Source organism: Oryzias melastigma, linkage group LG11 (genome assembly GCF_002922805.2).
Source record: "Oryzias melastigma strain HK-1 linkage group LG11, ASM292280v2, whole genome shotgun sequence".
NCBI lineage: Eukaryota > Metazoa > Chordata > Actinopteri > Beloniformes > Adrianichthyidae > Oryzias > Oryzias melastigma.
In genome coordinates, this window is record NC_050522.1 from 9,929,334 (window position 1) to 9,954,051 (window position 24,718).

Sequence of the window (24,718 nt, forward strand, 5' to 3'; positions counted from 1 at the left end):
TAAAGTCTCCTCACATCCGCCTGGCGCAACACATGATAAACAAAGAGATCTGTGTCTGCAGACTTTCCACACAACAGTTCAGACTCGATCCGTAGAGTTTTGGAGTTTTTAAAGCGCATACAACTCAAGACAATCTGCAGTCGAACCCCAAAAGGTGAGAAATTACCCTTAAAAAAAAAAAAGCAACTTTTTATTTGTTTTTCTCTCCTTGTTCCTCACAGGCGCGCGCATGTTCCAGCACGTTGTTGTTTTAGGGGGAATATTTTAAATGCCAAAAAAAGTACAAATTATAGGGTAAAAAAAAAACTCTTCTACTCATCAGTTTTTTTTAAGAGTTATGGGTTTGTTTTTCATATGCATGCATGCTTTTGCAGAGGATTTAGGAAATGCATGTCTTAAATGGAAATGCGCACCCTTTCCGGATTGGGGAGGGGGATTTGTGCGCAACAATGAGCTGCAGGTACGCTGCACGTGCTGCAAAAAAAAGACACTTTTGATTAGGTCTAAAAATGTTAAAAAAATATTTTTCCTCAACATTTCATGTTTTGACTTGTATGTTATTTTATCAGCTGATCACAGTGTGTTGTAGTGACTCAGGAAGATGCATTCACAATAAACAACAGCTGCTGCTTGAGTAAGCATGCATGATCCCCCACACATTTATTTTGTTTTTGCAGCCCCTTGTGGCCTCTTTAACCCCTTCCATACTCATGCAACAAATATATATATATTACTGCATGAAAATGTAGGTCTTTGGCGGCTTAATCCAGCGGGCTACCGTGCTGTTATTTCAGAACCAGGGATTTGACAGATTAAACGAGTTTCTAAAGATTAAGGGAAGCAATCATTGTTTCTGCAGATGGATGCAGCAAGGCTGTGGGGTTTAAAACTCCAGAGAAACAGGGATGGAATTCGTGTGATTGTGTCTCAAACTGAATCTGCATATGCTCATGTTCCAGCTAACAAACAGTTTGGTAACACTGAGGATTTTGCATCGTCACCATGACATCTATCTGGATTAGTGCTGGAAAACTAGCTCTAATGTGGTATGTAGCCTCAAGACGACGACGCTTCCCCCTCCATCATCCTGTTTCTAGGGAGTCGTATTTCCCAAAAAGATTCCGAACTTGCACGAGACAAGTAACTTTTTCTGATTTCACGCCCTCATCCTTTTATTGGTAATGCATTTGGCATGGAAGCAGATCGTCTCAAACAAGCTTTCTCATTCTTTCCTGTTTATGATTGCACAACATGGTATCACTTCTGCTGGAACAAAGCTGTTTCAGTAACTTTTTTTTTCTCTCTCTCTGAAAAGAATCTCCACCCCCAAGTTCCAATAAGAGATCGGCATGAAAGAAGTCCTTTGACTTGCTTATGAACAATATCCGCCTGTTGTCAGTGACTCCGGCGATCACTGAAGAGAGTTAAAAGAAAATTCCTTGCTGCTGCAGAGACACACGATACCCCCACACACTTTTACCATATCGGTGTTTTTTGGATTTCTCTGCTGCATCAGCTTAGCAGTCTTAACATCCTGTTTTTATTTACCTCACAGCCAGGTGAAAGACACGCTGAGCCCAGTGAGCAGTTGGGTGTAAACAGCAGGTGACCTACATCTGAGTCATTGGCCAATATGCTTACAGGTGGCAACGGCGGTGCAGAGCGAGGCCGCTGACTCACCAAACTTTGGAAGGTCTTAGTGGGCCGTAAATGTGGTCGAGCGTGGAGGCTTTTAATACAGCCCCTGCAGTGTCCCGCTAGATTCACACCCCCCTTAGTGACACACGTTCAAGTGAGAAACTTCAGACAAGACGGCGCCTGACATTAGAAGTGATACAACTTAGAGAATTGTAGAAAAAGTTTTTTTTTTAATGCAACTATTAAAGGGTAACCAAACAGGGAAGATGGAGGCTGACTCCACCCACAGCTGAAATTTGAAAATCCAGTCAGAGGGGCGGGGCTGAGGGGTTGGACTGTTATCATTACTGGAGCTGCACATCTGAAACTTACATGGTTTGAACAATCACAAAATTCAGCTGTAATACCACGATTCAACCTTTAGGGGGCAGCACAATTAAAACATTTTGTTTTAATATTCTAATTTTATTTTAATTTGATCTTCGTGATTCAAGTGACAAATTCCTATAAAAAAAAGTCTATATAAATTCAAATCTTAGGCTTCCACTTTCAAAACTCTTACGTTCCCTCATAGCTACGCACATTTTTAAGATCGTTTTTGAAATTCACATGTCATTCAAGTTGGCGTCGAAGGTAAACTAGTATAACTTTGACCAATCTAGGACTTTTTTGGATGGCATCCCTTTTATTTAACGGACGTACCAACCATTTGAAGGAGGTGAAATTCGAAGGGGCCTCTGGTCACATGCAAGATGGCGACAGAAAGGATCTCTAGCGGAAATTTCGCAATTTTAGCCGGTTGTGCAGGAAGAAACTTCCTAAACTCTAGGAAACTCTTTCAAAATTGATATTTTAAAAACTTTTCAGAACCATCAGCTTTTATGCTTTTAAATGCGAATAAACTGTAACCGTCTAGCAATTTTCAAATAGGACAGAGAACGTTAATCATTTCATGTCTTTCAAGTCAATATTAACAAGTGTTCAAATTTGTATAATTACATGAGAATCAGCTGATCATGTAAGCAGTTACGGTATGTCAAAGGGAAAAAAGGTCGAAAGCTTTAAAATGGGGGTTCCGGTTAAGGACTAATTATGTTTTTTGCAACCGGACCCGGCAGGGGGAGGGACTTCCAGCTATTCGTTTTTGAGTGCCATATTTTTTCTCTGTGGCCATATTCTCTTGGAAATTCGTATGGAATGGAGCTGTGACAGAAAAGACCTGGAGCAAGATTTGTATTTCAGCATTTCATGCCAAGCGTCTTCCAACTGTAGGTGGCGGATAGGGCTGCCACGATTAGTCGACTAATCGACCGCCTAAAATAGTCAACGACAAATTTAATAGTCAAATAGTCGTTAGTTTCTATTATATGGAGTAAGAGTGTAGTAAAGTTAAACAAAGTTGGGAATGTTCAGCACCAAGAAATGCACTTTTTAAAAAATTATTTGAGTCAGTGAGAACAAAACTTTATCTTTTGTGAAAAATGGTTCCTTGTTTCAGATGCCGACCTCATTAGATTTGATCTTGTTTTAATGCCAGAAAATAATGAAAAACAGAGGCTGCATGACTCGTTTTAAATTTAATAAACTTTAATCTTAATTGTCTTTATTTTTAGCTAGTTTCAAGCTAATGATAGTTAAGATGTGTGTCTTACATTGAGTTTACGCATGACCAGATTAGTCGACTAATTGGTAAAAATAATTGGTGATTAAAATAATCATTTGTGCTAGCCCTAGTACCAGTCATGCACTAGTAAACGGTAGAAGAAGAAAAAAGAAGAAGCCCCTTCCTGCTTGTGCAGTGTGAACACCGTGGGCTAAATTCGCTGACCTTGCCTTTGTGTGGACAAATGCAGTTGTTGTACTCCTCTTCCTCTGCCTCCACTGTCAGATCTGGCTGGTGCTGGACTCCATCAGGGAGGTGTTTGTGTGCGTTGATGGCATATTCTAACTGCATTTGGCCTTTTATGAATGACTTCCTCTAAATCCTGCTCTGGTAACCTCTCAGCCATTTTCAAGGCCGACAGAGACGGATGAGGGATTCCAACGATGGCGCCGAAGACATAGGGTTACCTTGGGAAAATACAAACACGGCGATGGCACCCAGGCAGAAATCAAGACATGGGAAAAGTGGAGGGAAGCAGCGGCTGAAAAAGAAGCTGGGATGTTTCACTGGGAGCCATGGCGTCGGCTGCTCCCTGTGTATACTGATGCGTGTTTGGTCGCTCTCCTCTTCAGCTGCAGGGAGACGAGGTCAAAGCTTCTGGCTTAGGAGCCACGATGGCACAAAGAGCTCTCTTAACTGGCTAATTTGATTAGCATTCCCCATCACAATCTTCAAGTTCTTCTTCAGTTTGGTGATGTTCAGAGCTGGACATTTGTTTTTGGTTCTTCAATTCCGTTACCCTCCATATTCTTTTCTAGTCTGATTAGATTCCGTTACATTGTCTGACGTGGGTCCTAAAGGCAGTAAAAGATTAACGTTTTTTTTTTTTCCCAGAGGAGTCCAGGAGACTTGGATTAGGTTTCCAATTTTCCTAACTGCTTCCCTTTGTGTGTCTGAATCCTGTCTGGCAGGTTTTGTATCTTCACTCCTGGTGGGGGCAATTCTGGGATGTAGCAATGAGTCGGCGTGTTGTCGCAGATCACAACAAGTCTTTGCATGTTTGTGGAAAGCTCACATGGGAGCCAAAGTTTTTGGCTGGCTTTGTTTTTGCTGTTAAGTTTGAATATTTGAGATGTATTTGAGCTGAACGCAAAAAGGTTAAAGGTCACTTTAATACTTTTCTTTAAAGCTCAATATTTAATTAATTTACGTGACTAATTTTGGTTTTGAATTTCAGCTTCATCTCTTGAATTTTAATCTGACTAACTCTTCTCTCTTTGACCGCCAGGACCTGAAGCTCACTGAAAATGGACGATATCCAGGTTGTTGAGTCCAAACCCCTGCTGGTCGACAGGGAGCTCCCAGTAAGTTTGAGTGTTCTTTGTAGAGAAATCTTGATTATTCATCAGAAAAAATGTAACCATAATAATACTTTTTGCCTTTAAAGCATAAATACTCACCATGTGCGCTTCTGGTCCTGCAGTGGGCGTGGTCATAGTGCTTCACGCACATTTGTTGAGTTGTTTGGAGCCATCAAAGAATTACTTTCTGTGAAAATACTTTCTATTACTGTAAAGTCTGATTATTTCGCGCCATTTCTAAAGTGTTCCGTTACAATTTTTTGTGTTTAACTCTATTCAATGACAAAATTTGGTCTCACTTCAATTATCTTTTAACCCATTTTAAAATCGTTCCCATTGGTCTTTTAGTTATAATTATGCAGATTTTACCCAAAATAATAATAAAAAAAACCCTAAGAAGTTTTCTAGGACATTGTTTCTGCAGAATAGTTCATTAAAAATTCACCTCCTAGTTGTGGGCGGGACTGTTGGCGCAGAGCAACCCCATCCCCCATTCCCCTCCCCCGTCAAAAATATGCTCCTTTCCTAACAGCCTTTTTTTTAGGTCTGCTCTTGATTTAAGTTTCACTTTCTTCAAATATTTGTCCTCCATAGTCAGAAAAAATGCAACAAGGATATGTTAAAAACGCCAATTTCATCAGAATGGCTCTTTAAGATATTAAAGTGTATTATTTCTTTGTGTTTTGTTTCTGTTTTCATCCCTTTTCTCTGCTTTTCTCCCTTTAGGGTCTGAGAGAAGCTGTCCAGCAGCTTGTTGTCAAGGTATGCTTTCAAAACCATTGCATCAGTCCAATAATGTACTCACGGTCCGCTTTTGTCATTTTTTTAAATTATTATTATCTTGACAGTAGTTTGGCAAACAGAATTTTCTCACACTTTCAGATTCTCAAAAGTATGTTTTGTCTTTAGAACAGCAGGAACTCATTGGAAATACGATTCTGTTTTATTAACCGCACTAATTTCCCAGCATTCCTTTGTTCACACTCTCTCCTGCTAGCATATAGCACCTCACAAGCCCAAGCTAACACTAGCGTAGCAAAAAAACCTGGAGAAATATCAGAGCTGTCCAGATGCACAGATTTGGTCCAGATGGAAACGCAGATAAAGAAAATAAAAACATACATGGATCTATTTGTCTACAAGTGGAGGATTTGGAATTGGAGCAGAGAAGCGAGACTTTAGCCCGCCCATGGCAGTTGCTTAGACACAAACAGTTTTCTGCTATTTCCAAAACAATTTGAATAAAGAAATGCCAAGAATTGCTGTTTTAATTTTCAATTATTTTATACATTCCTTCCATAATAAGAAAATTGCTCATGTTTAAAACACCATTTTCATTGGAGTGGGTCTTCAAAGTTAGTATGGAGACGAAGTCTTTATCGGAAAAGTCTTTGGTAAAAGAGAATCATCTTAGTTGTTGTTGTTTTCTGTTGCTTCAGGCTATAAGTCAGAGAGGTCAGAGGTCATCTGCTCTTGCTGGTGGGGGTGTTAGCTGTTCCAACTACAGTTTTTACTTTTACTCCAGTGATGATGTTTGGAAAAATGCTTTGGAGAAATCTATTAAAGTTCATTTGCATTGGTATGATTATAGAGGTCTTTTCTCTGGAATTAGAAGGGACCTTTTCTCTCACCAGCTGAATGCGCAGTCATCGCATTCTTGGCGACTTCAGCTTTGACCCCTGAGACCTGACCAAAATAGGCCGACCTTCCCAGGGAGGCCCTGAATCGGGGAAGCTCCTGCATAAAATCCTCTTACTGACCTGCATTGATACTGTTTAGTTGGCCGCAAAAATCAATGTTAGGCCTCTCCAGAACAAAATGGGGTTATTTGGTACATTTCTGAAGTGTTTTGCTGCTCTGAGCGTCATTAATTAGTATGAAATCATAGACGCGTTGTGAGATTATCTGCCCTGTGTGGTGTACGTGCCTAAGTGTGCCCTGCAAAAGGCTGAGTATGAATAGAAGAATTTTCTTCCACAACTAATTGTTTTAAAGATTTTAATTTAATTGTGGTGAAAAAAAGCTAGTTTGTGCCACGTTTGATTGTTCAGTCGGGTCTTTCCTCCATAAGACCTTCCTGTTGCTGAACGGCGGCTCCAGTGTTGCTCCTCTGTGAGCATGCGCTTGTGCTCATCACGTCAATCCAGTAGCTGATGCCTCCCTGCTTGACACCGGCTGATCCAATTTAAGGATGTATTCATCTAGAATTAGCTTGTTTTGAACGGCCTGCAAGGCACCATGGGAGTCTGGAGAGCTTATGTCGTCCAGTAAGCATGGGGGGTATAAAATGCAGCTCTGGTCACAGAGCCGCATCATTTCAAAGCCTTACAGAGACAACTCAGACAGTTTTCAGTAGTGAGCGGTGCTTAGCTCCTCTGCTGCAAACATGGTTCTGGAGGATTCTGACGTGGAAATGATTGTAGCTGAGATTGAAGTCAGCGTGAGTACATTTATTTAGATTTGATATTTTTAACTGTTGCTTCTGTAGAGAGAAAGTTGGTTAGGTTTCTTGGAAACTAATAGGTTTTACTCTGAAAACGTTTTAATGCAATATGCAGGTTAAACTCCTAATTCATCATTTTTTTAATCTGCAGGAGCATGATGTTGAGACTCCTTATGGGAGAATTCACTGCACGATGAAGGGGGTTCCCAAATCGGAGAGACCGGTCATCCTCACCTACCATGACATTGGACTTAACCGTAAGTCTTACTCCTCCTTTGGCGCCATCTGGGTCAAACATCTGTTGTGTCTAAAGCCTGCACAGTTTTAAGCACCTGTGATAAGTGGAACGACAACCTTGGAAGGACACCAACCGAATATCTAGTAACCATATTTTTTGGACTATAAGTTGCTCTGGAGTATAAGTCTCACTTTTACGGAAACAAAGACAAATGTATCATCTTGAAAGACAAATCATAATAACAGAATAGATGAATGTATGCATGCTTCACTTATTTAGCTTCATTAAACATATAGTCTAACATGTTAGCACAACTTATTAATAATTATTAAGATAAAGATCATGCTAACAAGTCAACTTAAGTGTGTATGTCACTTTAAACCACTAAATCTATTGAATTCTTCATCCTTTGTGTCGCTTCAAAAACAACTTCACTAAATCAGACATAAGGCTACATTCACAGCACCTTCAAAAGTGAATGTTTCCTATGAAAAGTCTATCTAAGTGCACATAAGAGCGCCATTCAGGCTCTTACGTTCAAATTATTGCATTTAAGCGCAGCTACGCTAGTTTCTATGACCGTTATTGGGCTTTTCCATACAAAATACGCGACTATTAAACGCTTGTTAAGAACGAAATCAGGCCAAACTTTGAACAGTAAAAGGCCGAATCTGAGTTCTTCTTCTACCCCTACATTTAGGGGTATTTGTGCCATCGGGCTCCCACTGCAAGTGTTACAGCTCAGGTGCAACACGGGAGCGGTCTAGTTACGACAAATGACTCACTTTATCGACGGGATTGCTGCAGCCGCATGGTCTGCTGTCAACCTCGCGAAACTCTGAACTCACGTAGGTTTACGCGATAACCCACCGTTGATTACGATGGGTCGTTAATAGCCCCAACTTCACGAAAATTGCTGCGACTCAGCTCAGCAAAAATTTGAACCCAACAAAACGGATTTGGAACGTTTTGGAGGGCCTAATCACAGAGGTCGGATGTGATGGTATGCAGGGGAGGCTCTTCTCGCACTTTTAAAGTTATGTAAATACTCCGGCAGTCGCATTGGAGCCATGAGGGCCTGGAATATATATGTATAAAATAGTTCTGTTTAACAGTAATTTATAAAACTGGTGTTGTGTGCTTTCCAAGGCACTGGCAGCTACATGCTAATGTGGATGACCGGCAAATAATGATGACACCATCGAGGAGAAGTGTCATCTGAATTTGAAGACAGCGTTTTTCCATGATTCTTCGCTTAGAAGACTAAATGTAGGGTTAGGGAAAAATTCAGATTTGACCAAAGACTTTAATTTGAAAGTGACGTAGGTATGGTGTTCTTTTTAGTTTACGATAGTAACAAACATTTGTAAATTGATCACAAATATCGGAATAGAGCTGTGTAAGTAAGTAAAAGCCTGGAACAAAATTCATGACATTTGCACCGCTTAGAGATTTTGCACCACGCTCTGCCGAATGTTGCTAACTGATACTAGTGCATGTTGGTGCCAGATGTGCACTAGTATTAGATAGCAAGTGTGAACATCATGGGCTAAATTCACTTTCAAGAATGTGAACTTAAATGTGACTTTTGCATAAGACATGATGGTGGTTCTTCTTCTACGTTGTTGTCAGTAGAAGATACAGGTACACACACCTATAGTGCCCCCTAGTGGTTGTAAACACATGAGCCTGTTCATTAAATCAAGTCGCACCCCCAGCTAAACTAAGCAAAAAACAGGACTTATACTAAGTTCACAAACATGGCTACTGCCTTACAGAGAGTCAAAGTTTGACATTGAAAAGTCAAAAGTTTTCCTTTCTTTCCAGATAAAACCTGCTGGGATACCCTCTTCAACCATGAAGACATGTCAGAAATCATGCAGCACTTTGCTGTGTGTCACGTTGACGCACCGGGGCAACATGAAGGGGCAAACACCTTCTCAACGGGGTGAGTCGGTCAAACCAATAAGAAAAAACCCACGACAACTGCACCTGCAAACTGTGTCAAGCAGTCTGGGATTGTTAAAGCGGCGGGTCAAACGATTGCTGCGGATGTACTTAAGACAACCCAATTTAACAAGTGTGTTGCTGGGGCAGGTGTTATCTCAGGCCGCCTAATCTCATGCTCTGATGATGGGACTTTGTCCTGTGGTAATGGTGCCCGTAAAGAAAACTGTGATAAAGAACAATATGTCTTTGATAAGGCCTGACCCACAAAAATGTGTTTAACTTCTAATTGTTTCAGATACGAGTATCCATCAATGGACCAGTTATCTGAGACCCTCCCGCTGGTGCTGAAGCACTTTGGGTACGTTGGGTTTTAGTTTTCACGTCGACCGCCCGCCGTTATTCATAGGATCTCTTCTAGCCGGTTATTCTAACAGCCTCCCCTTCTCTTTGTGGCCCGCAGACTGAAGAGCGTGGTTGGAATGGGAATCGGAGCCGGGGCCTACATCCTGACCAGATTTGCTGTAAGCCGACACCTAGCTCCGTCAATCACACTTAACTACGAGTTTTCATCAATCTTGGATTAGCAGAGCTAGCTAAAATGTTTGGCTTGTTTTGGCAACAAAATTGTACTTATTGCTGGAGCCTGCTGAGCCATAAAAGCTTGAGGAATGTAGCAGATCAACACGGGTCTCAATAGGAAGTCTCACATTGTTGGTTCAACTTTTAACTCCTTGATGAAGTTTTCCCTTCGGCTTGTCTTATGTTTCATGAATCATTAACCCTTTTATAGCCTAACACCTGTGACAAAACAATAGTTATGAGTATTTCTTGAAAAGATGAAAACCTTATTTAGAAAAAACGTCAGCATTTTAATATGCTACAACAAGGTTCAATGCACTCTGCACAATTGTGCATGTTGACTTTTTTTGTCTTTGTTTGACACAAGTTTTTGGTTTTAAAATTGTTTAATTTTATAGACCTGCTCACAAATATTGTGCTCCATTTTTTCTGGTTTAATGTGTTTTTTTTTTTTTTTAGTTGAACTGTCCAAGCATGGTGGAAGGCCTGGTGCTCATCAACATCAACCCATGTGCTGAAGGATGGATGGACTGGGCTGCACACAAGGTGAACTTCTCCTCATTTTAGCAGCTTTGCTCTGCGTTTGCTTTCTTGAAAACATTTTCTTATAATTTGGATTAATCTACAAGACTGACTATATCTGACTTGTTAAACTTCAGATCAGCGGCTGGACCCATGCCATGACTGACATGGTGATCACCCACCTCTTCGGAAAGGTATGCTTTTGTCAAATTTATGAAGTCTATGACATAAACATTTGTAGTTTTTACATTTTTTTTTTCATTTGTATCCACAGGAGGAGATCAATCACAACCCTGACTTAATCGCAAAGTATCGCAACCACATCATAAACGACATGAACCAGTTTAATCTGCATCTTTTTGTTAAGGCCTATGAAAGGTGAGCATTTTTAAAATAAACATGATAACAAGTTTTTTAGAAAACTTTCTCACGCTTATGGAATTGTCTTTTCAGCCGGAGAGATCTGGAAATTGAGCGGCCTGTTCCTGGAGGCAATGCAAGAACCCTCAAGTAAGCTCCGCCCATGAACAGAAAACAGAACGTCTGCCAATAGATCAGCACTGATTGTGCCTTTTTTGTGTGTTTGTTTGTTTTCAGGTGTCCTTCTCTGCTGGTGGTTGGTGATAGCTCTCCAGCAGTGGATGCTGTGGTGAGTTCATACAGTTTACACAGCTATTAAAACGCTGTTCTAGTCCCTTTAACCCTATTTAGCCACTACATCAAAGATTTGACAAAAAATATAGAAATATTTTTGGAATGAAGATGTTTTATAATCCATTTGATGAAATTAATAAAAAAATTGCAATATCCTTTTTTTAACGAGATAAAACTAGTATTGTTTATGATACAATGGGTGATTTGGTAGGTTTTTGCTAAAAAATATTGTTAGTTAAGAAAACTGATATGAGTGTTCTGGGGAAAAAAAGCACCTTGATCCACACATTTTTAACATGGTGTAACTCTATTTTAAAGAATCAATTATTAACAAATTTTGCATTATTTCAATACAGAAAGTAGTCAATAATAAAAAGAAAAAAATAACAGTAATAGATGAGCTATTCTCGCCATAAAGTTTGTAAAATTAGCTAAACTTTTCCCGCCAAAAGCTTTCACAGAGGCTGCCATTTTGAAATGAGCAGAAAAAGCTCTTCTACTGCACCAAGAGGAATGATGTTGATGATAATTTTTGTTAAAAATACTGTTGGTTTTGAATATTGACATGAATTTTCCAGAAAAAAAAAACCCTAATTTACCTACTGTTGCAAATTTGATCCACACATTTTTAACATAGTGTAACTGCACTATAAATGGTTAATTATTAACAAATTTTGCCTTCTTTCAATACAGAAAGTAGTCAATAAAAAAATGAAGAACAATAGATGAGCTATTCTCACCATAAAGTTTGTAAAATTAGCTAAACGTTTTCCCACCAAAAGCTTTCATGGAGGCTGCCATTTTGAAATGAGCAGAAAAGGGTTTTCTACTACCCCTAGTGGAAGGATGATGAACTACAGTGTGGAAAACATGGACCAAGTTATATGATATTTATAAAGAAAAATTTGAGATTACATGCTAGCCAGTAAAAACCAAACTCTTCAGATTTGATTTTTTATGTTAAAGTTGGGAGCAGCTTTTATATTTTTCCTTCTAGATAAAGTTTATCCACCAGTTTGACATTTTGCTAAATATTTCCCTAACGTCTGTTTTAATTATTTACTCACAGGTTGAGTGCAACACCAAGCTGGACCCAACTAAGGCTACTCTGCTTAAGGTGAGACCCCGCCACACTCACATGACCCCGTAGATCCTGTCCTGCACTCTCATTTAAACCAAATGGCCTTGATGGAAACTCTTCAACTGATAAGTTTCCAGCAGTTCAGCATTTACCTGGTGACTCATTAACCAGCGCCTGTGCAATGTTCACCAACTGTCCCACTTTTTTGCAACCTTTTTTGCCCCAAAGCAAAAAGCAGTTGAAACTCAGTAAAGGGAGCGATTAATTTGGCTTTAACTGCTCAATTTATATGCACAAACCTCTGCTTGGCAAGGACAAGATGTTCATGTGGTGCATGTTACCTGGAGAACAACGACACGTCTCTGTTGCTGTGGCAACGGCAATAGCTAACTTCTGTCTCCTCTTTTTTTGTGTGTCTCCAGATGGCTGATTGCGGTGGCATGCCCCAAGTCGACCAGGTGTGTATGTCTGAGACCGTGACATTAATGCTGCAGGCTGGGCTAGATACAGCCTGATAATCAGGACAGATATTCAGGTTAGAGGAGTGAATAGCGTAAGAAGGTGGCACTTAAGAGCATTAAGAGGAAGCAGACGTGGGGCCGCGCTTGTCAGCTTGTAATCCTGAGCAGCACCTGCTTGTAGCAGCTGTTGCATCTAGGTAGTAAGCTGTTCGCAGGATGAGAAAATGAAGACCCATGTATAAACAGACAGGACTCTCGTTTAACAGAAGACTGATTGAATTTGTGTTTTGTTTTTTTTCCTGTGCAGCCTGGCAAACTGACAGAAGCTTTCAAGTACTTCATCCAGGGCATGGGATACAGTAAGTACTGAAAAAGTGAAATTTCAAAATGGGCTGATTTACAAGGCACCGAGCACTTTGAATACCTTAATCACAATTTCTGAAAACTTTATTTTAATAGTGCTCTGCCACCTGGTGGCGGGATTAGGAACTTCACCTTAGAAACCCACCTTCTTTTGTTTGAAATCTCACTCCAATCGTTTTTTAATTTAAGTGTTCCAAGTGGTATTTTAATTATTCTTTTGACGTTTTTAGCCAAAATTAAAAAAAAATCTTCTTTTTTGGGGCATAATTTTTACAAAGCAGCAGTGGTTTGATAGAAATTCATCTTTGACTTGTTGATGGGACTGTTGGTGCAAAGCGAGCTCACCCCCACTTCCGTCACTCTCCTGCTAGCTTACAGCCCCTCACAAGCCCAACGTGGCGTTACTGATGCCACAACAATGATAGGAACCTGCCTGCAGACAACCAGACAGTCAGACATCATCAACCAGAAGCAAAAATTAAAAAACCTAATGTGGAAGCAGATTTTTTAAAAGTATTTAATTGATTTAGGGTTTGGTTACTCTTTAAAAATGCAAATAGACTGTTACAGTTGCCAGTACACAATAAAGTTTTAATGAGCAAGATGAGCTAATTACAAAATTGATGATACCAAAGGAACAAAAAAAAAATGCTCCTTTTAAAGGTATAATAGCAAAAACTGTAATAAAGGGACTTCCAATTCCATCTGATAACCTCTGCAATCTCTGATAATTTTATGCCAGATTCTAGCACAGATGAGGAAAACAAAGACATACAGTAATCTATTTAATTACAAGTGGATGCTTCAGAAAGTTTCTATGTCACAAACCCAATTTTTTTCACACTGCTCCAGATTCACAATGATTTCAATAAAAAAATGCAATTTTAAGCTTAATTTTCTTTATATATGTCATCCATCATGAGAAAAATACACATGAACAAGCTAAAAACACCAAAGAACATTATTTTTATCAGAATAATGTGACTGAAGTAATTTAAAAATGCCTCAACTACACAATATGTCATAAAAATGTGGGTTAAAATAATAAAATCCTTCAACACAAAAATGAATCGGTGTCTTCCCGTACTGCTTCTAGAAGTTGACCGAATTGTCCCCTCCCCTCAGTGCCTTCTGCCAGCATGACCCGCCTGGCTCGCTCTCGTACCGCCTCCGGCTCCAGCATCACCTCTTTCGAGGGCAACCGCTCGCGCTCCCACACCCACGAGGGCAACCGCTCGCGCTCGCACACCAACGAGGGCAACCGCAGCCGCAGCCACACGGCCGACGCCCGCGCTCACGCTGACGGGGCCGCCGACGGCGCCGCCACCAACAACATGGACCAGGCGGTGCCTAAGTCCACTGAAGTGTCCTGCTAAGCGACCCGCCGCTCGCCCGACAGAAGAACTACTGGAGGTTGTCCTGCGCTGCCTCTAATTCACTCACACTCACTTTAGATCACACTAAAAAGCGCACAACGCCTGGTGACCTCTCAGCTCAGCTGGGAGTTCCTAAAAAGTGGTTGAGGCCAGCTCTGGTTGATTCGTTCAGGGATTCAAACATGTCTGCTTCTTAAAGCTCGAGTGCAATTAGAGGCAATGCAGCCTTTCAGGACACTGATGCAGAGAACGTTCAAGAAAGCTGTGGCTTATAGCTCATCATCTTATGTATAGAAAATCATTCTCTCAGTCTATTTTCTTTCACCATGTCGAGACAGCTTTCTTTAATCTCTGTAAATGTCTTGTTTCCCTCACTGTAATTGTCAGATCATTATTATTATTTTTTTCTTTTCTGTATCATAAATGTGTTCAGGAGCTGACTTATAGATTCAGGGTGATGGAATAGGGAAGCATATGAATGGAATAATGACAATTTTTCTGGAACTTTGTAAATTAAGGGACAGAATTTAAAACAAATCCTGTAAATACTCAAATTGTTTTTGTTTTTGCCAATTATCATTTTATATTCTCATTTTTCAACAGTGACGTGAAACAAATGTGTCGGGGAGTCAAGCGATCAATTCTGAAATAACATTCCACTGTGGATATATGCTTTAATTAATCAGATTATGCCCTAAGATAAATTTGAAAGCTTTTGCATGTTACGGTTTATTGATAAATCTCGGCTTCAGTTTTTCAGTTTTTTTTTTCTGATGCAATCAAGTGAAATGGAACAAAGGAAAAAAAAAGTGCCATGGAATTGTTCACTTTTTCCAAAACGTGACGCTCCTTTTATGGTTGTGGATTTGTGAGGTGAGTGCAGAGACAGGAAGTCCACATGCTAACATGAGGATTAGCCCTAGAACTTCACCTGACATATTTTACTCCACTAATTTACTTGCACTACAGCGATGTTCTACTTTATAGAAGACTCACAGCTTTGTAAAGATGCAATGCACAAACCATCTAATGCTGTAGAAATGCATAAAAAAATGGCATACGTTTGTATTTATTAAAAAAAAACAATAAAAACCTGTAACAGATTCATATGTTGTCATATTTACTTACAAAAATTCAATTTATTGGTAAAAGTTGATAAAAATGTAAGAACATCATCTGCATAGTTACAAGATAAAGAAAAAGTGACTTCTTAGTAAAAATTAAAAAGCATTACTTGAATAAGTTTGATTTATTAGCAACATCATCAGCACTTTTATTTGAAAAAAGTTGATTTATTGGTAAAACTTAAAAAGCAAAAGTGACCTTTTAAAAAAAAAGAAATAAATAAAAACAAGTATGATACCTGAATAAATTTGTTTATTGGTAAAAGTTGACAAAATGTAAGAACAACATTATCTGTATAGTAAAAAAAATGCAGCAAAAGTGACTTTTATTTGAAAAAAGTTGATTTATTGGTAAAAGTTAATGAGAAAAAGTGACCTTTATAAAATAATAATAAAAGCAAGTATGATACTTGAATAAATTTGATTTATTGATAAAAGTCGATAAATGTAAGAGCAACATTATCTGCATTGCAACAAAATGCAGCAAAAGTGACTTTTTATTATTAAAAAGCAAAATAAGGTGGCAGATATAATTTGATTTATTGGTAAAAGTTTATAAATTATGAGAGCAGCATCCCCAGCATACAGTAGTTCCAAAATGCAGCAAAAGTAACTATTTATTATTAAAAAAGTAACAAACAAACAAAAAAAACCTGAATAAATTTGATTTATTGGTAAAAGTTGATGCTATGTAAGACAAACATCATCTGTATAGTAACAAAATGGAGCAAAACTGACTTTTAGTTGAACAAAGCAAAAAAGATACCTCTATAAATTGAATTTATTGGTAAAAGTTGATGAAATATAAAAGCAACATCATCTGCATAGTTAAAAAATCCAGCAAAAGTGACTTTTATTCAAAAAACAAAAAGAAAAGATACCTGAATACCTTTGATTTATTGGTAGAAGTTGATGAAATATAAGAACAACATCATCACAATAGTTATGAAGTGCAGCGAAAGTGACTTTTTTTAATTAAAAAGCAAAAAAACAAGAAATACATACCAGAATAAATTAGTTTAAACACAAACATACTTGAACTGTTATACTTTTCAAGCCTCATTCATTCATTCTGGACACTTGCTTTATATTTACATGTTTTTCCAATAGGAAAAATGTCAAATCAAATAGGAAAACTGTGTAAGCTAGCTCCTTTTTAGTCCATAACTTCTGGGTAGCCGTAGTAATTCTCCAGCTCGGCGAAGATGTCGTTGGGATTTTTGCAGCTGAGGTTGCAGAAGCAGGCCTGGATCCACATCATCTTCCATGAGAATCCTGTTCCATTGGGACACTCGAACTCCACGTCGATGGTTTTGGATTTGTAAGGAATGCAGCACCGTTCGTCTGTGCAGACGCCGCAATATTTGGGCCTGTATTGCTTCTTGCTGGTGCAGCCAGAGATGGTAAGGTTCTGGGGTTGATCTTCTCTGTAGATGTTCGAGCATTTCTTTCCCGGCTAAAGAAAGAAAGCACAAAAATGTTTAGAGATCTGGGAGGAAATACAGAGATGTGGTTTGTAAGGATGATCCAGATACCTTGATGTGTTTGGTGATGTCGACTTCACATGGCCGCAGGTTGCAGAGGCGGGACTCTTTGACCATCTCACACTGGTCGTTGGCGTTGGAGATCCTCATAGAGAGGCCACGGCCGCAGGTCTTAGAGCAGGGGCTCCATGAGGTAGTCTGGGAAATGCAGTTATTGTGCCAGCTCCTGTTCTTGGCTGGCAAAGCTAAATCAACACAGATGGAGAAATTCAAGAGAATAACTAAAAATAATATCACAATTTGCATGTAAAAGTGTTTAAATATATAAAAATAAGAATCGTTTTTATAGAAAGTTGTTTAAAAATGCAAAGGCTTTTAAAGATTAGATCAGTTTTTAAACAGTTTCACTCAAATCCAATTGTTTTTGCAGAAAGAAAAACTTTTCAAAATAAAAGAATGACTGTTATTTTAAATGTATATATATATGTAATTCTCTGCAGGACTTAAATGGCAAAACGTTTTATCTCCATCAATGCTCACTGTGACTCGCTGTGTCTAAAGGGACAAGAACGCAGAGCTGCGTCCCTCCCAAGTACACCAAACCCACAGTGAAGCATGGTGGGGGAAGCATCATGGTTTGGGATGATATTCTACAAAGGGGAAATGATACTAAGCAAAGAATGAATGAGCCCATGTATGGAAATGTTTTGCTCAAAAACTTCCTCCCATCAGTGGGAGCATTGAGGAAGAACCGTGGCTGGATCTTCAAGCACGACAATCGTCAGGAGTCGCTCAGCCATGTCCTCCTCCGACCACCAGAGGGACCCCTTCAGCACCGCACTACAGCCTCAACTACAGTGCAAAGTCTTGGTTGTGTTTACCCGTCAGTCTGAGCAGTGTGTCCTTGTTTGACTCTCTGTGTTTTTGACCGGCGCATGTTTACTCGCTCCTCTTCATCGCCTCTGTGTTTTTGACCACTGCCTGACTTTGGCATCGTTCTTGTCTTGCCTTTGCTCTATTCTATTATACCGTTAGCACATGGATCCCAACGTCTCAGCCTCTTTGTCACAACAATGGTCCAGATCAAATCGAAGGAGTGGCTCTGTAAAAAGTATTTGAAGTGGCCTTAACAAATTTCTAAGCCTCAATCCAACAGAAAAGGTATGTCTAACCCTGCTCCTCATTTTCCTGTTCTCCCTAACTAGCTTGCTGCTTATTAGCCGACTGAAGTGATTCTGCATCCTGATTGGCTGAACACATCTGATTTAGATAGTCAGCATCAAGCAGTCCAGGGAGAGCTGGAAAACAGACATAGTTGTGTCTCTATTCAGAATTGGAATAGAGAATCTGTGTTGTTCAGCAACAGCCCCCAAACATCACAGCTCTTGAGATGATCTGCATGGAGGAATGGACCAAAATAGCAGCAACAGTATGTGTAACCCTGGTTATCTACAATAAACGTCATTGCCAACCAGAGTTACATCACAAAGTATTAAAGTGATTTTTTGCTATTGACAAAAAAACTTATTTTCTGAACTTTTATTTAAAAATCGTACAATATAATTTCCTTTTTTTAAAAACGTGTCTCTTTGTTGTTTTCTGTTTTTCCTATATTTCCCATTGATAGAAAATCACTGACCCTTAACTCTTCATCTGTTCCCAATCTAAACTATTAGGCTACGTCTGCGCCGCAGTCTGGATCCTTATGCAACACAGTGGTGTCTTCACTGTCCTGTTGCCACAGCAATGGTGCACTAAATGACTGGAAACCTGGACGTGTCTCAAAAACAGTGTGAGGGCTTCCACGCGAAAGGATTTGTCTGCCACTGTGTGCGCACACACATTTCATACTGCTACTGGAATAAAACGACCTCACACGGCTACTTCTGCCAGAACCTCAATCAAACCCAGCTGCTTCGGCTTCACCTCTGGAATTCAACCACATCCACGGCAAAACTACAAATAAATTCACACTTTCTGGCAGAACTATTTGAAGTTTTGAAACTTTATGATGTATTTTTTTTATTTATTTGCATTACACCTCATACAGCTGTTCACTAGTTCCTCCACAAATATGTTGATGATTTTAAAGCTTGTGTGACATTTTAAATGTATTTATCTAAAGTGGTATAAAATGAGCGCTTACCCTCCACTGCATGTCGCGGTGCGGTCTTGCGACCCCGTTTGGGCTCGTCACAGATCCACTTCTCACAGCACTGGCCCCGGACTTTGATGCGCCGTGGGTTTTGGCACCACACCCGGGGAGGCTGCGACTCGGTGCACAGCGACACGCAGCCAATGGCCCCGTTCACGCACACGCACTGGTATTTACAGCTGGGCTGGAAGCTCTGCCCGTTGTGGTAGATCACGCCATTGTGCTCACAGCCAGTTCCCACCATATCTGACAGAGATTGATCGAGAAGTTGATGAATTGGGTAAAAAAATAGCAACTATTAAAAACATAAAACAGCTGATTTGAAATTATACAGCAAAATAAACAACAATGGAGTTTTGCATGCGGATTCACCAGAATGCACTGGAGCAGGAAGCTCTTCTCCTAGCTCAGGGGAGTCAAACTCAATCGCACAGGGGCCAAAATCCAAAACACACCTTAAGTCGCGGGCCGGACACGATAAACATTTATAGAACACTCTAAAACAACATTTTGAAAACTTTAAAACTAACTTTTTAACATAATTATGAACTAGATATATATCATTACCTGTGATAATGCTAGTGTGAATGCTGTAAGGTGAATTTGGGCGCTGAAGATGCTAGTGCTGATAGCTGAAGATGCTGAAACTAATAGCTAAAAACGCTAAAGCTTGTAGATGAAAACGCTGAAGTTGATAGCTGAAATCACTGAAGCTAATAGCCGAAAACGCTGAAGCTGATAGCCAGCTAAAATATTAGCTAAATACCAAACTAGCCAAAAAAGCAACAAAAAAAGCAGAAAAACTTAGGTTAGCAAAAAAAACAAGCATGTAGCTTAAAAAAATAGCTAAGCCTTATTAGCCAAAACAGCTAGCGTGTAGAGATATTAGCCTAACTCCAAACATTCTAAAAATTTAAAATAATCTAAATGAGCCAAAACAGTTTTAGCATGTAGCTGAAATGTTAGCTAAACTCTAAAACAGCCTAAAAAACCTTAAAAAAGTTTAAATTTGCTATAACAGCTAGCGTTTAGCTGAAATATCAGATACACTCCAAGCTAGCCTAAATAAATGAAAAAAGCCTAATTTAGCCAAAACAGCTAGCATTTAGCTGAATTATCAGCTAAACTTCAAAATAGCCTAAACACATGAAAAACCTAAAGCAGCTACAATGTAGCTGAATGATTAGCTAAACTCCAAGACAGCCTAAAATACATTTTAGTGAAAGCTAGCACAATGCCAATTTTTAAAACTTTAAAAACATAACTTTTTGAGACAATTATGAATAATAAAAAGGCAGGAATATTATTCCAGAATAGATCAACTTAAACCTTAAATAACCTTTGATATTTTACTCTAAATAAAAAATATATTTTGTCAAAATTATACAAATTAAATATAAGCACAAGATAACATCGAGCCATTAATAACAAATTAAATTTAATAGATCTGGAGGGCCGGATATAGTTACTCGGGGGGCCGGATCCGGCCCCCAGGCCTTGTTTTTGACACGTGTCTTAGCTGTTAGCGCAAAGGTTAGCTCCGCTAATTTCCCATCACCCCTTTGTTTACACCCTCTCCTGCTAACTTGTAGCACCTTCCCAGCCCAAGCTAACATTAGAATAGCAAAAATAAACAGCAAGCAAAATCAGAGCTATACAGCCGTACAGTTTTAAGTCCTATTTTTATTACATTATTGAAAACATGGAGATTTTTACCCTTTAACATTGCCTTAATCTATAAATCCAACTCCTAAATCATCAGTATTCTAAAAAAAATCAAATACCAATTTTTGCCCATTTATATGCAGTTTGGTTATTTTAGCATCATAATTTAATTTATAATTTCATAAATCAAAATTCTAGATACTTTTTACATAATGTTTTATAATGTAATTCAAAGATATGTCTTAACATGTTTAATATCTCCAGTCTAATCAAATTATTTTCCCTTTTTTAAGTTGATGACATATCTCAATATAATACATTCAGCAAAGATATAATTCTGTTGGGCAAAACCAGGTGTTTGCTCGGAAGAGTGACACTTACATGCACACACTCCTTTTTCGTACCTAGGCTTGTCTGAGCTGTAGTCGCAGTACAGCCCCTTGTGGAAGTCGCAGGTGTCAGCCTCATTGCAGACCTCGCCCACCTGACGGGCGCAGGCCTTGCAGCATTCGCAGCCATCCGTGAGGAGGCTCACGCCCGGCGGACACTTGGGCGGGACCTCTGGACACTCACAGGGCCACTTACAGTACCGTGTGCGGTTGTAAGGGTCTGTGGGAGGGGGGGTGAAGGCTGTGGAGGGTGGCATGGCAGTGGAATTCAGGGGGTAGGCCTGAGGAGAAGAGAAGAACATACTTATTAAAAATGCTTTGAACAGTTTTTAAAGTTGAATATGATGAGACAATAAAGTATTTTGCTACTTTTTACAGCAAGAAACACATTATAGACTCACTCTGATAAGCTTTTTTGTGTTTTTAACAAGTTCTTGTGGCATTTTCCGACATATGTAAAGAAAATTCAGATTAAAATTGTATTTCTGATAATATTTCATTGTAAATCGGGAGCAGATCATAAAATGTTTGAGAAAGAGCGTATTTGTGACATAGAAAATAAGTTGGGCAGGTCTGAAGCTCTCTGGTCCGCTTCATTCTAATAGACGAATAGATCAATGTACGTCTTTGTTTTCCTCATCTGAGCTGGAATCTGGATCTAAACTCTACATATGGATAGCTCCATTATTGTTCACTAATTTTGTTGCACCAGTAATGTTAGCTTAGTGGTGTGAGGGATTGTAAGCCTGCAGAACAGCGCGTAAACAGAGAGCTCTCAGCAACGGGGAAGGAAAGTGGTGGCGGGCTTGCTCTAAAGAACTACTCTGCAGAAACTATATCCAAGAAAACAACACGGGTTTTTTCTAAGAACAACATAATTATAACTAAAAAAACACTGGGAATGCTTTTGTAGTAGATCAAAAGATGATCGGAGTGGGACTTTAACCTCGCTCCACTTTTATCTTGCTTTCCTATCAGTAACTCTGACATAGTGGTCTAAGAAAATATCGATTCAGTGAAATATCACGATACTTTTTGCCAATCCTTGTATCGATTTAAAATAGTGCCAAGGCAATTTTTAATTAATTATTTAACAAATAATTAAAATTACCAAAATAAAAGAACCATGAATTTGCTTGGGTAAAAGCAACTTGTGTATGAGATACGTATCGCATCATGACACATATATCGCGATACATATTGTATCACCAGACTCTTACCAATACAATACCCTGAAAAAACTCTTAAAAAAAGTTATTTTATTTATTTATTTTTTTTTACTGATTAATCAGAGCTTGGACAAGAAGTTACACAATTTATAGTTTGACCTGTAGCTCAGAAGCAACAGGCAGCTCGAGATCCATAAAAGTCATGCACGCTGGCATTAATGCAGGCCTATTCAGTAGTCAATAGTGAGAGTCCCAAGTCATCTTCTGGATCTTCAGTGAAATTCGAATCACCCTATTAATAATCCTGAGCGTTGTCCAAAGTTAATATTGACAAATTAGCTTTAACCACAGCTGTGCCACTAAGTCATCTCTCCAACATCCTAAACACATTTAAAAAAACATCACAAGCTCATTTCTAATCTATTTATATCCTTTAATTTACAACACTTGACACAGCAGAGATTAAACCAGGGTTAAACACCTTGACTCCTTACTGATGTAAATATTAAACCACTTTTTGGCCAAACTTAGTTTAATTTAGATCTACTTAAAAGCAAAACCATAAATTATATATTTTTCAAATATGGAAATAGATCTGGGAGTCAAGATTTAAACCATGTAGTTAGTCTTTGTTTAGAATGGTAATCATAAAATATGTTCATTGTGTCAGTAAATTAACACACAAAACACATGAAACTGAAGTGATTTAACCAGTTAAATAAATTAATTGAATAATTTCTCAAACAAATTAATGTTATATTTTTATTGTAAAAATGATTAAAACTGTTAAAACTAAATACATAGTCACACAAATATATTATTTTTTGTTGTTATTAGTCATTTTCAAGAAAGTAATAAAACACATTTATGATTAATTTAATATTTAATGGCTTCAATGTTTCATGTTCTGTATGAGTAAGTGAAAATATAATTGAATTATTTACATGTGTATGAACATATATACTTTCCAATCAATTCATAATTATTCTAAGTTTGAGATATTTATGTATAAAAATGCTGAAAAAAATTACAAATCCAAAATATTTAAAAAGGCTGAGAAAAGCTGAACAGCGTTTCCTCAAACAGCCACTAGGTGGCTCTGACTTCACACAAACTTCAGGTGACAAAGACAGAAGTGACATTTAAGGTGAAAAAATGTTGTAAATTGTGTTTGTGTGTGCATTTCACACTTAATTTTTAACTAAAATTACACATCAATTCACATATAGTTAGTATTTTTTATATATATTTGTTCTCTTGTTATTGCATTTATTTTATCATATTGTTGTTAATATTGTTGCAGAGGAAAAAAGGGTTTTATTCTGAAATAAAATAATCCGACTGGTAAAAACAAATCAACTTTCACATGAAATGACAGAGAAGGTTCTCCTCACTGCTCACCTGTTGAATTCCAGCTGCTGTCAGAATCCACAAAAGCAGTCCCCTCATCACTGGCGCGGAGCTGCTCACGCATCCAAACCAGAATCCACTAGTCCCGCACGGCGCTGATCACCGCAGGTGCGCTTACATCCTCGTGTCGTCTGTGTCATCCCCGCTCAAGAATAATGTTCTTCTGACACTTTTCCCGGGTTGTCTTCGTTCCACGTTCGCCTGATCCTCCTCCTCCTCCTCCTCCTCCTCCTCCTCCTCCGTGGTCAGGGCGTGTCTGGAGATCTGGTGGGTTTTCTCCCTCAGACTGGATTTGCTCGTCCACTCACTTCCACTTTGACGAGGGAACACACAAGTTGCTGCCCACGCAAGACCTGTTTTGGGCGGAGAGGGTCCTCAAAACTTGATGCAATATGCAAGTAAAAATAACACCAAAAACAACATAAAATAGCTTTAAAAAACACAACATACTATCCCACCAGGGAAGAATGATTAACACAGGTGGTTATAGCAGAGATCTCACTTCCTGAGCCGGGCTGGGGACCGGCACAGACGTTTGCCCCCTAGTGGCTAAATAGATGGACCAGGGGTCTGCAACCTGCGGCTTCAGAGCCACACGTGGTGCCTCTTTTATCCCTCCTTGGTGGCTCTCTGGGAGAAGAAAAATAAAATATAAAATGTAAAAAATGTGGAGATTAGCTATTATTTTAGAAACATGCTAACGTCTTTGGCTAATTTGTTGGGTTTTTAGGCAAATTTAAAGTTTAGCTTCTATTTTACCAACAGACAAACTTTTTTTTTTTTTATGAATTTAGTTTACTGATGAATTTTATGCTAATTTGGGGTTTAGCTAATAATTGAGCAATATGCAGATGTTTTCGGCTAAATTGTTATCTACTGAAGTTTTTTGGGGATAATTTAGAATTTAGCTTATACTTCAGAACAAGGCTAACTTTTTTGAGTAATTTAGTTTACTGATGAATTTTAGGCCATTTAGGAGTTCAGCTAGTAATTGAGCAATGAGCTAGCTTTTTTCTGGCTAATTTGGCCTCAAATGAAATTTCGTATGCTAAT

At 38.8% G+C, this 24,718-nt stretch overlaps 2 protein-coding genes across 3 annotated transcripts; one reads left to right on the top strand and one right to left on the bottom strand.

Annotated features, from left to right (window-relative positions):
* On the top strand, positions 1-15,372 carry ndrg1a (N-myc downstream regulated 1a). Of its 2 annotated transcripts, XM_024298700.2 has the most exons (16): positions 1-154; positions 4,530-4,605; positions 5,329-5,364; positions 7,197-7,302; positions 9,111-9,231; positions 9,529-9,591; positions 9,694-9,754; positions 10,272-10,358; positions 10,472-10,528; positions 10,609-10,712; positions 10,788-10,844; positions 10,932-10,983; positions 12,058-12,105; positions 12,492-12,527; positions 12,838-12,889; positions 14,019-15,372. In XM_024298700.2, exons 2-16 carry the CDS (start codon positions 4,549-4,551, stop codon positions 14,267-14,269), a joined length of 1,188 nt encoding a protein of 395 aa, XP_024154468.1. In that variant the 5' UTR covers positions 1-154; positions 4,530-4,548; the 3' UTR covers positions 14,270-15,372. The 2 variants fall into 2 exon arrangements, with proteins under 2 accessions (XP_024154468.1, XP_024154477.1); XM_024298709.2 differs by lacking the exons at positions 1-154; positions 4,530-4,605; positions 5,329-5,364 and adding an exon at positions 6,919-7,042 and having other exon boundaries at positions 14,019-14,281.
* ccn4a (cellular communication network factor 4a) lies at positions 15,030-24,303 on the bottom strand. Its single transcript, XM_024298721.2, has 6 exons — positions 24,124-24,303; positions 23,657-24,018; positions 21,079-21,367; positions 19,024-19,278; positions 16,929-17,122; positions 15,030-16,849 (listed from the first exon to the last, which is right to left on the bottom strand). The coding sequence occupies exons 2-6, from the start codon at positions 23,702-23,704 to the stop codon at positions 16,550-16,552; spliced, it is 1,086 nt and encodes a 361-aa protein (XP_024154489.1). The 5' UTR covers positions 23,705-24,018; positions 24,124-24,303; the 3' UTR covers positions 15,030-16,549.
* Between the last annotated feature and the right edge of the window lie 415 nt (positions 24,304-24,718).

Excerpts from the sequence above, each read along its gene's own strand:
- ccn4a (XM_024298721.2), bottom strand. The coding sequence starts at position 23,704 with ATGAGGGGACTGCTTTTGTGGATTCTGACAGCAGCTGGAATTCAACAG. Across the intron at positions 19,279-21,078 it reads CGAAAAAGGAGTGTGTGCAT|ATATGGTGGGAACTGGCTGT; the intron begins GTAAGTGTCACT and ends AATCTCTGTCAG. Across the intron at positions 17,123-19,023 it reads ACCGCGACATGCAGTGGAGG|CTTTGCCAGCCAAGAACAGG; the intron begins GTAAGCGCTCAT and ends GTGTTGATTTAG.
- ndrg1a (XM_024298700.2), top strand. The coding sequence starts at position 4,549 with ATGGACGATATCCAGGTTGTTGAGTCCAAACCCCTGCTGGTCGACAGG. Across the intron at positions 10,529-10,608 it reads TCACCCACCTCTTCGGAAAG|GAGGAGATCAATCACAACCC; the intron begins GTATGCTTTTGT and ends TTGTATCCACAG. Across the intron at positions 12,528-12,837 it reads GCATGCCCCAAGTCGACCAG|CCTGGCAAACTGACAGAAGC; the intron begins GTGTGTATGTCT and ends TTTCCTGTGCAG.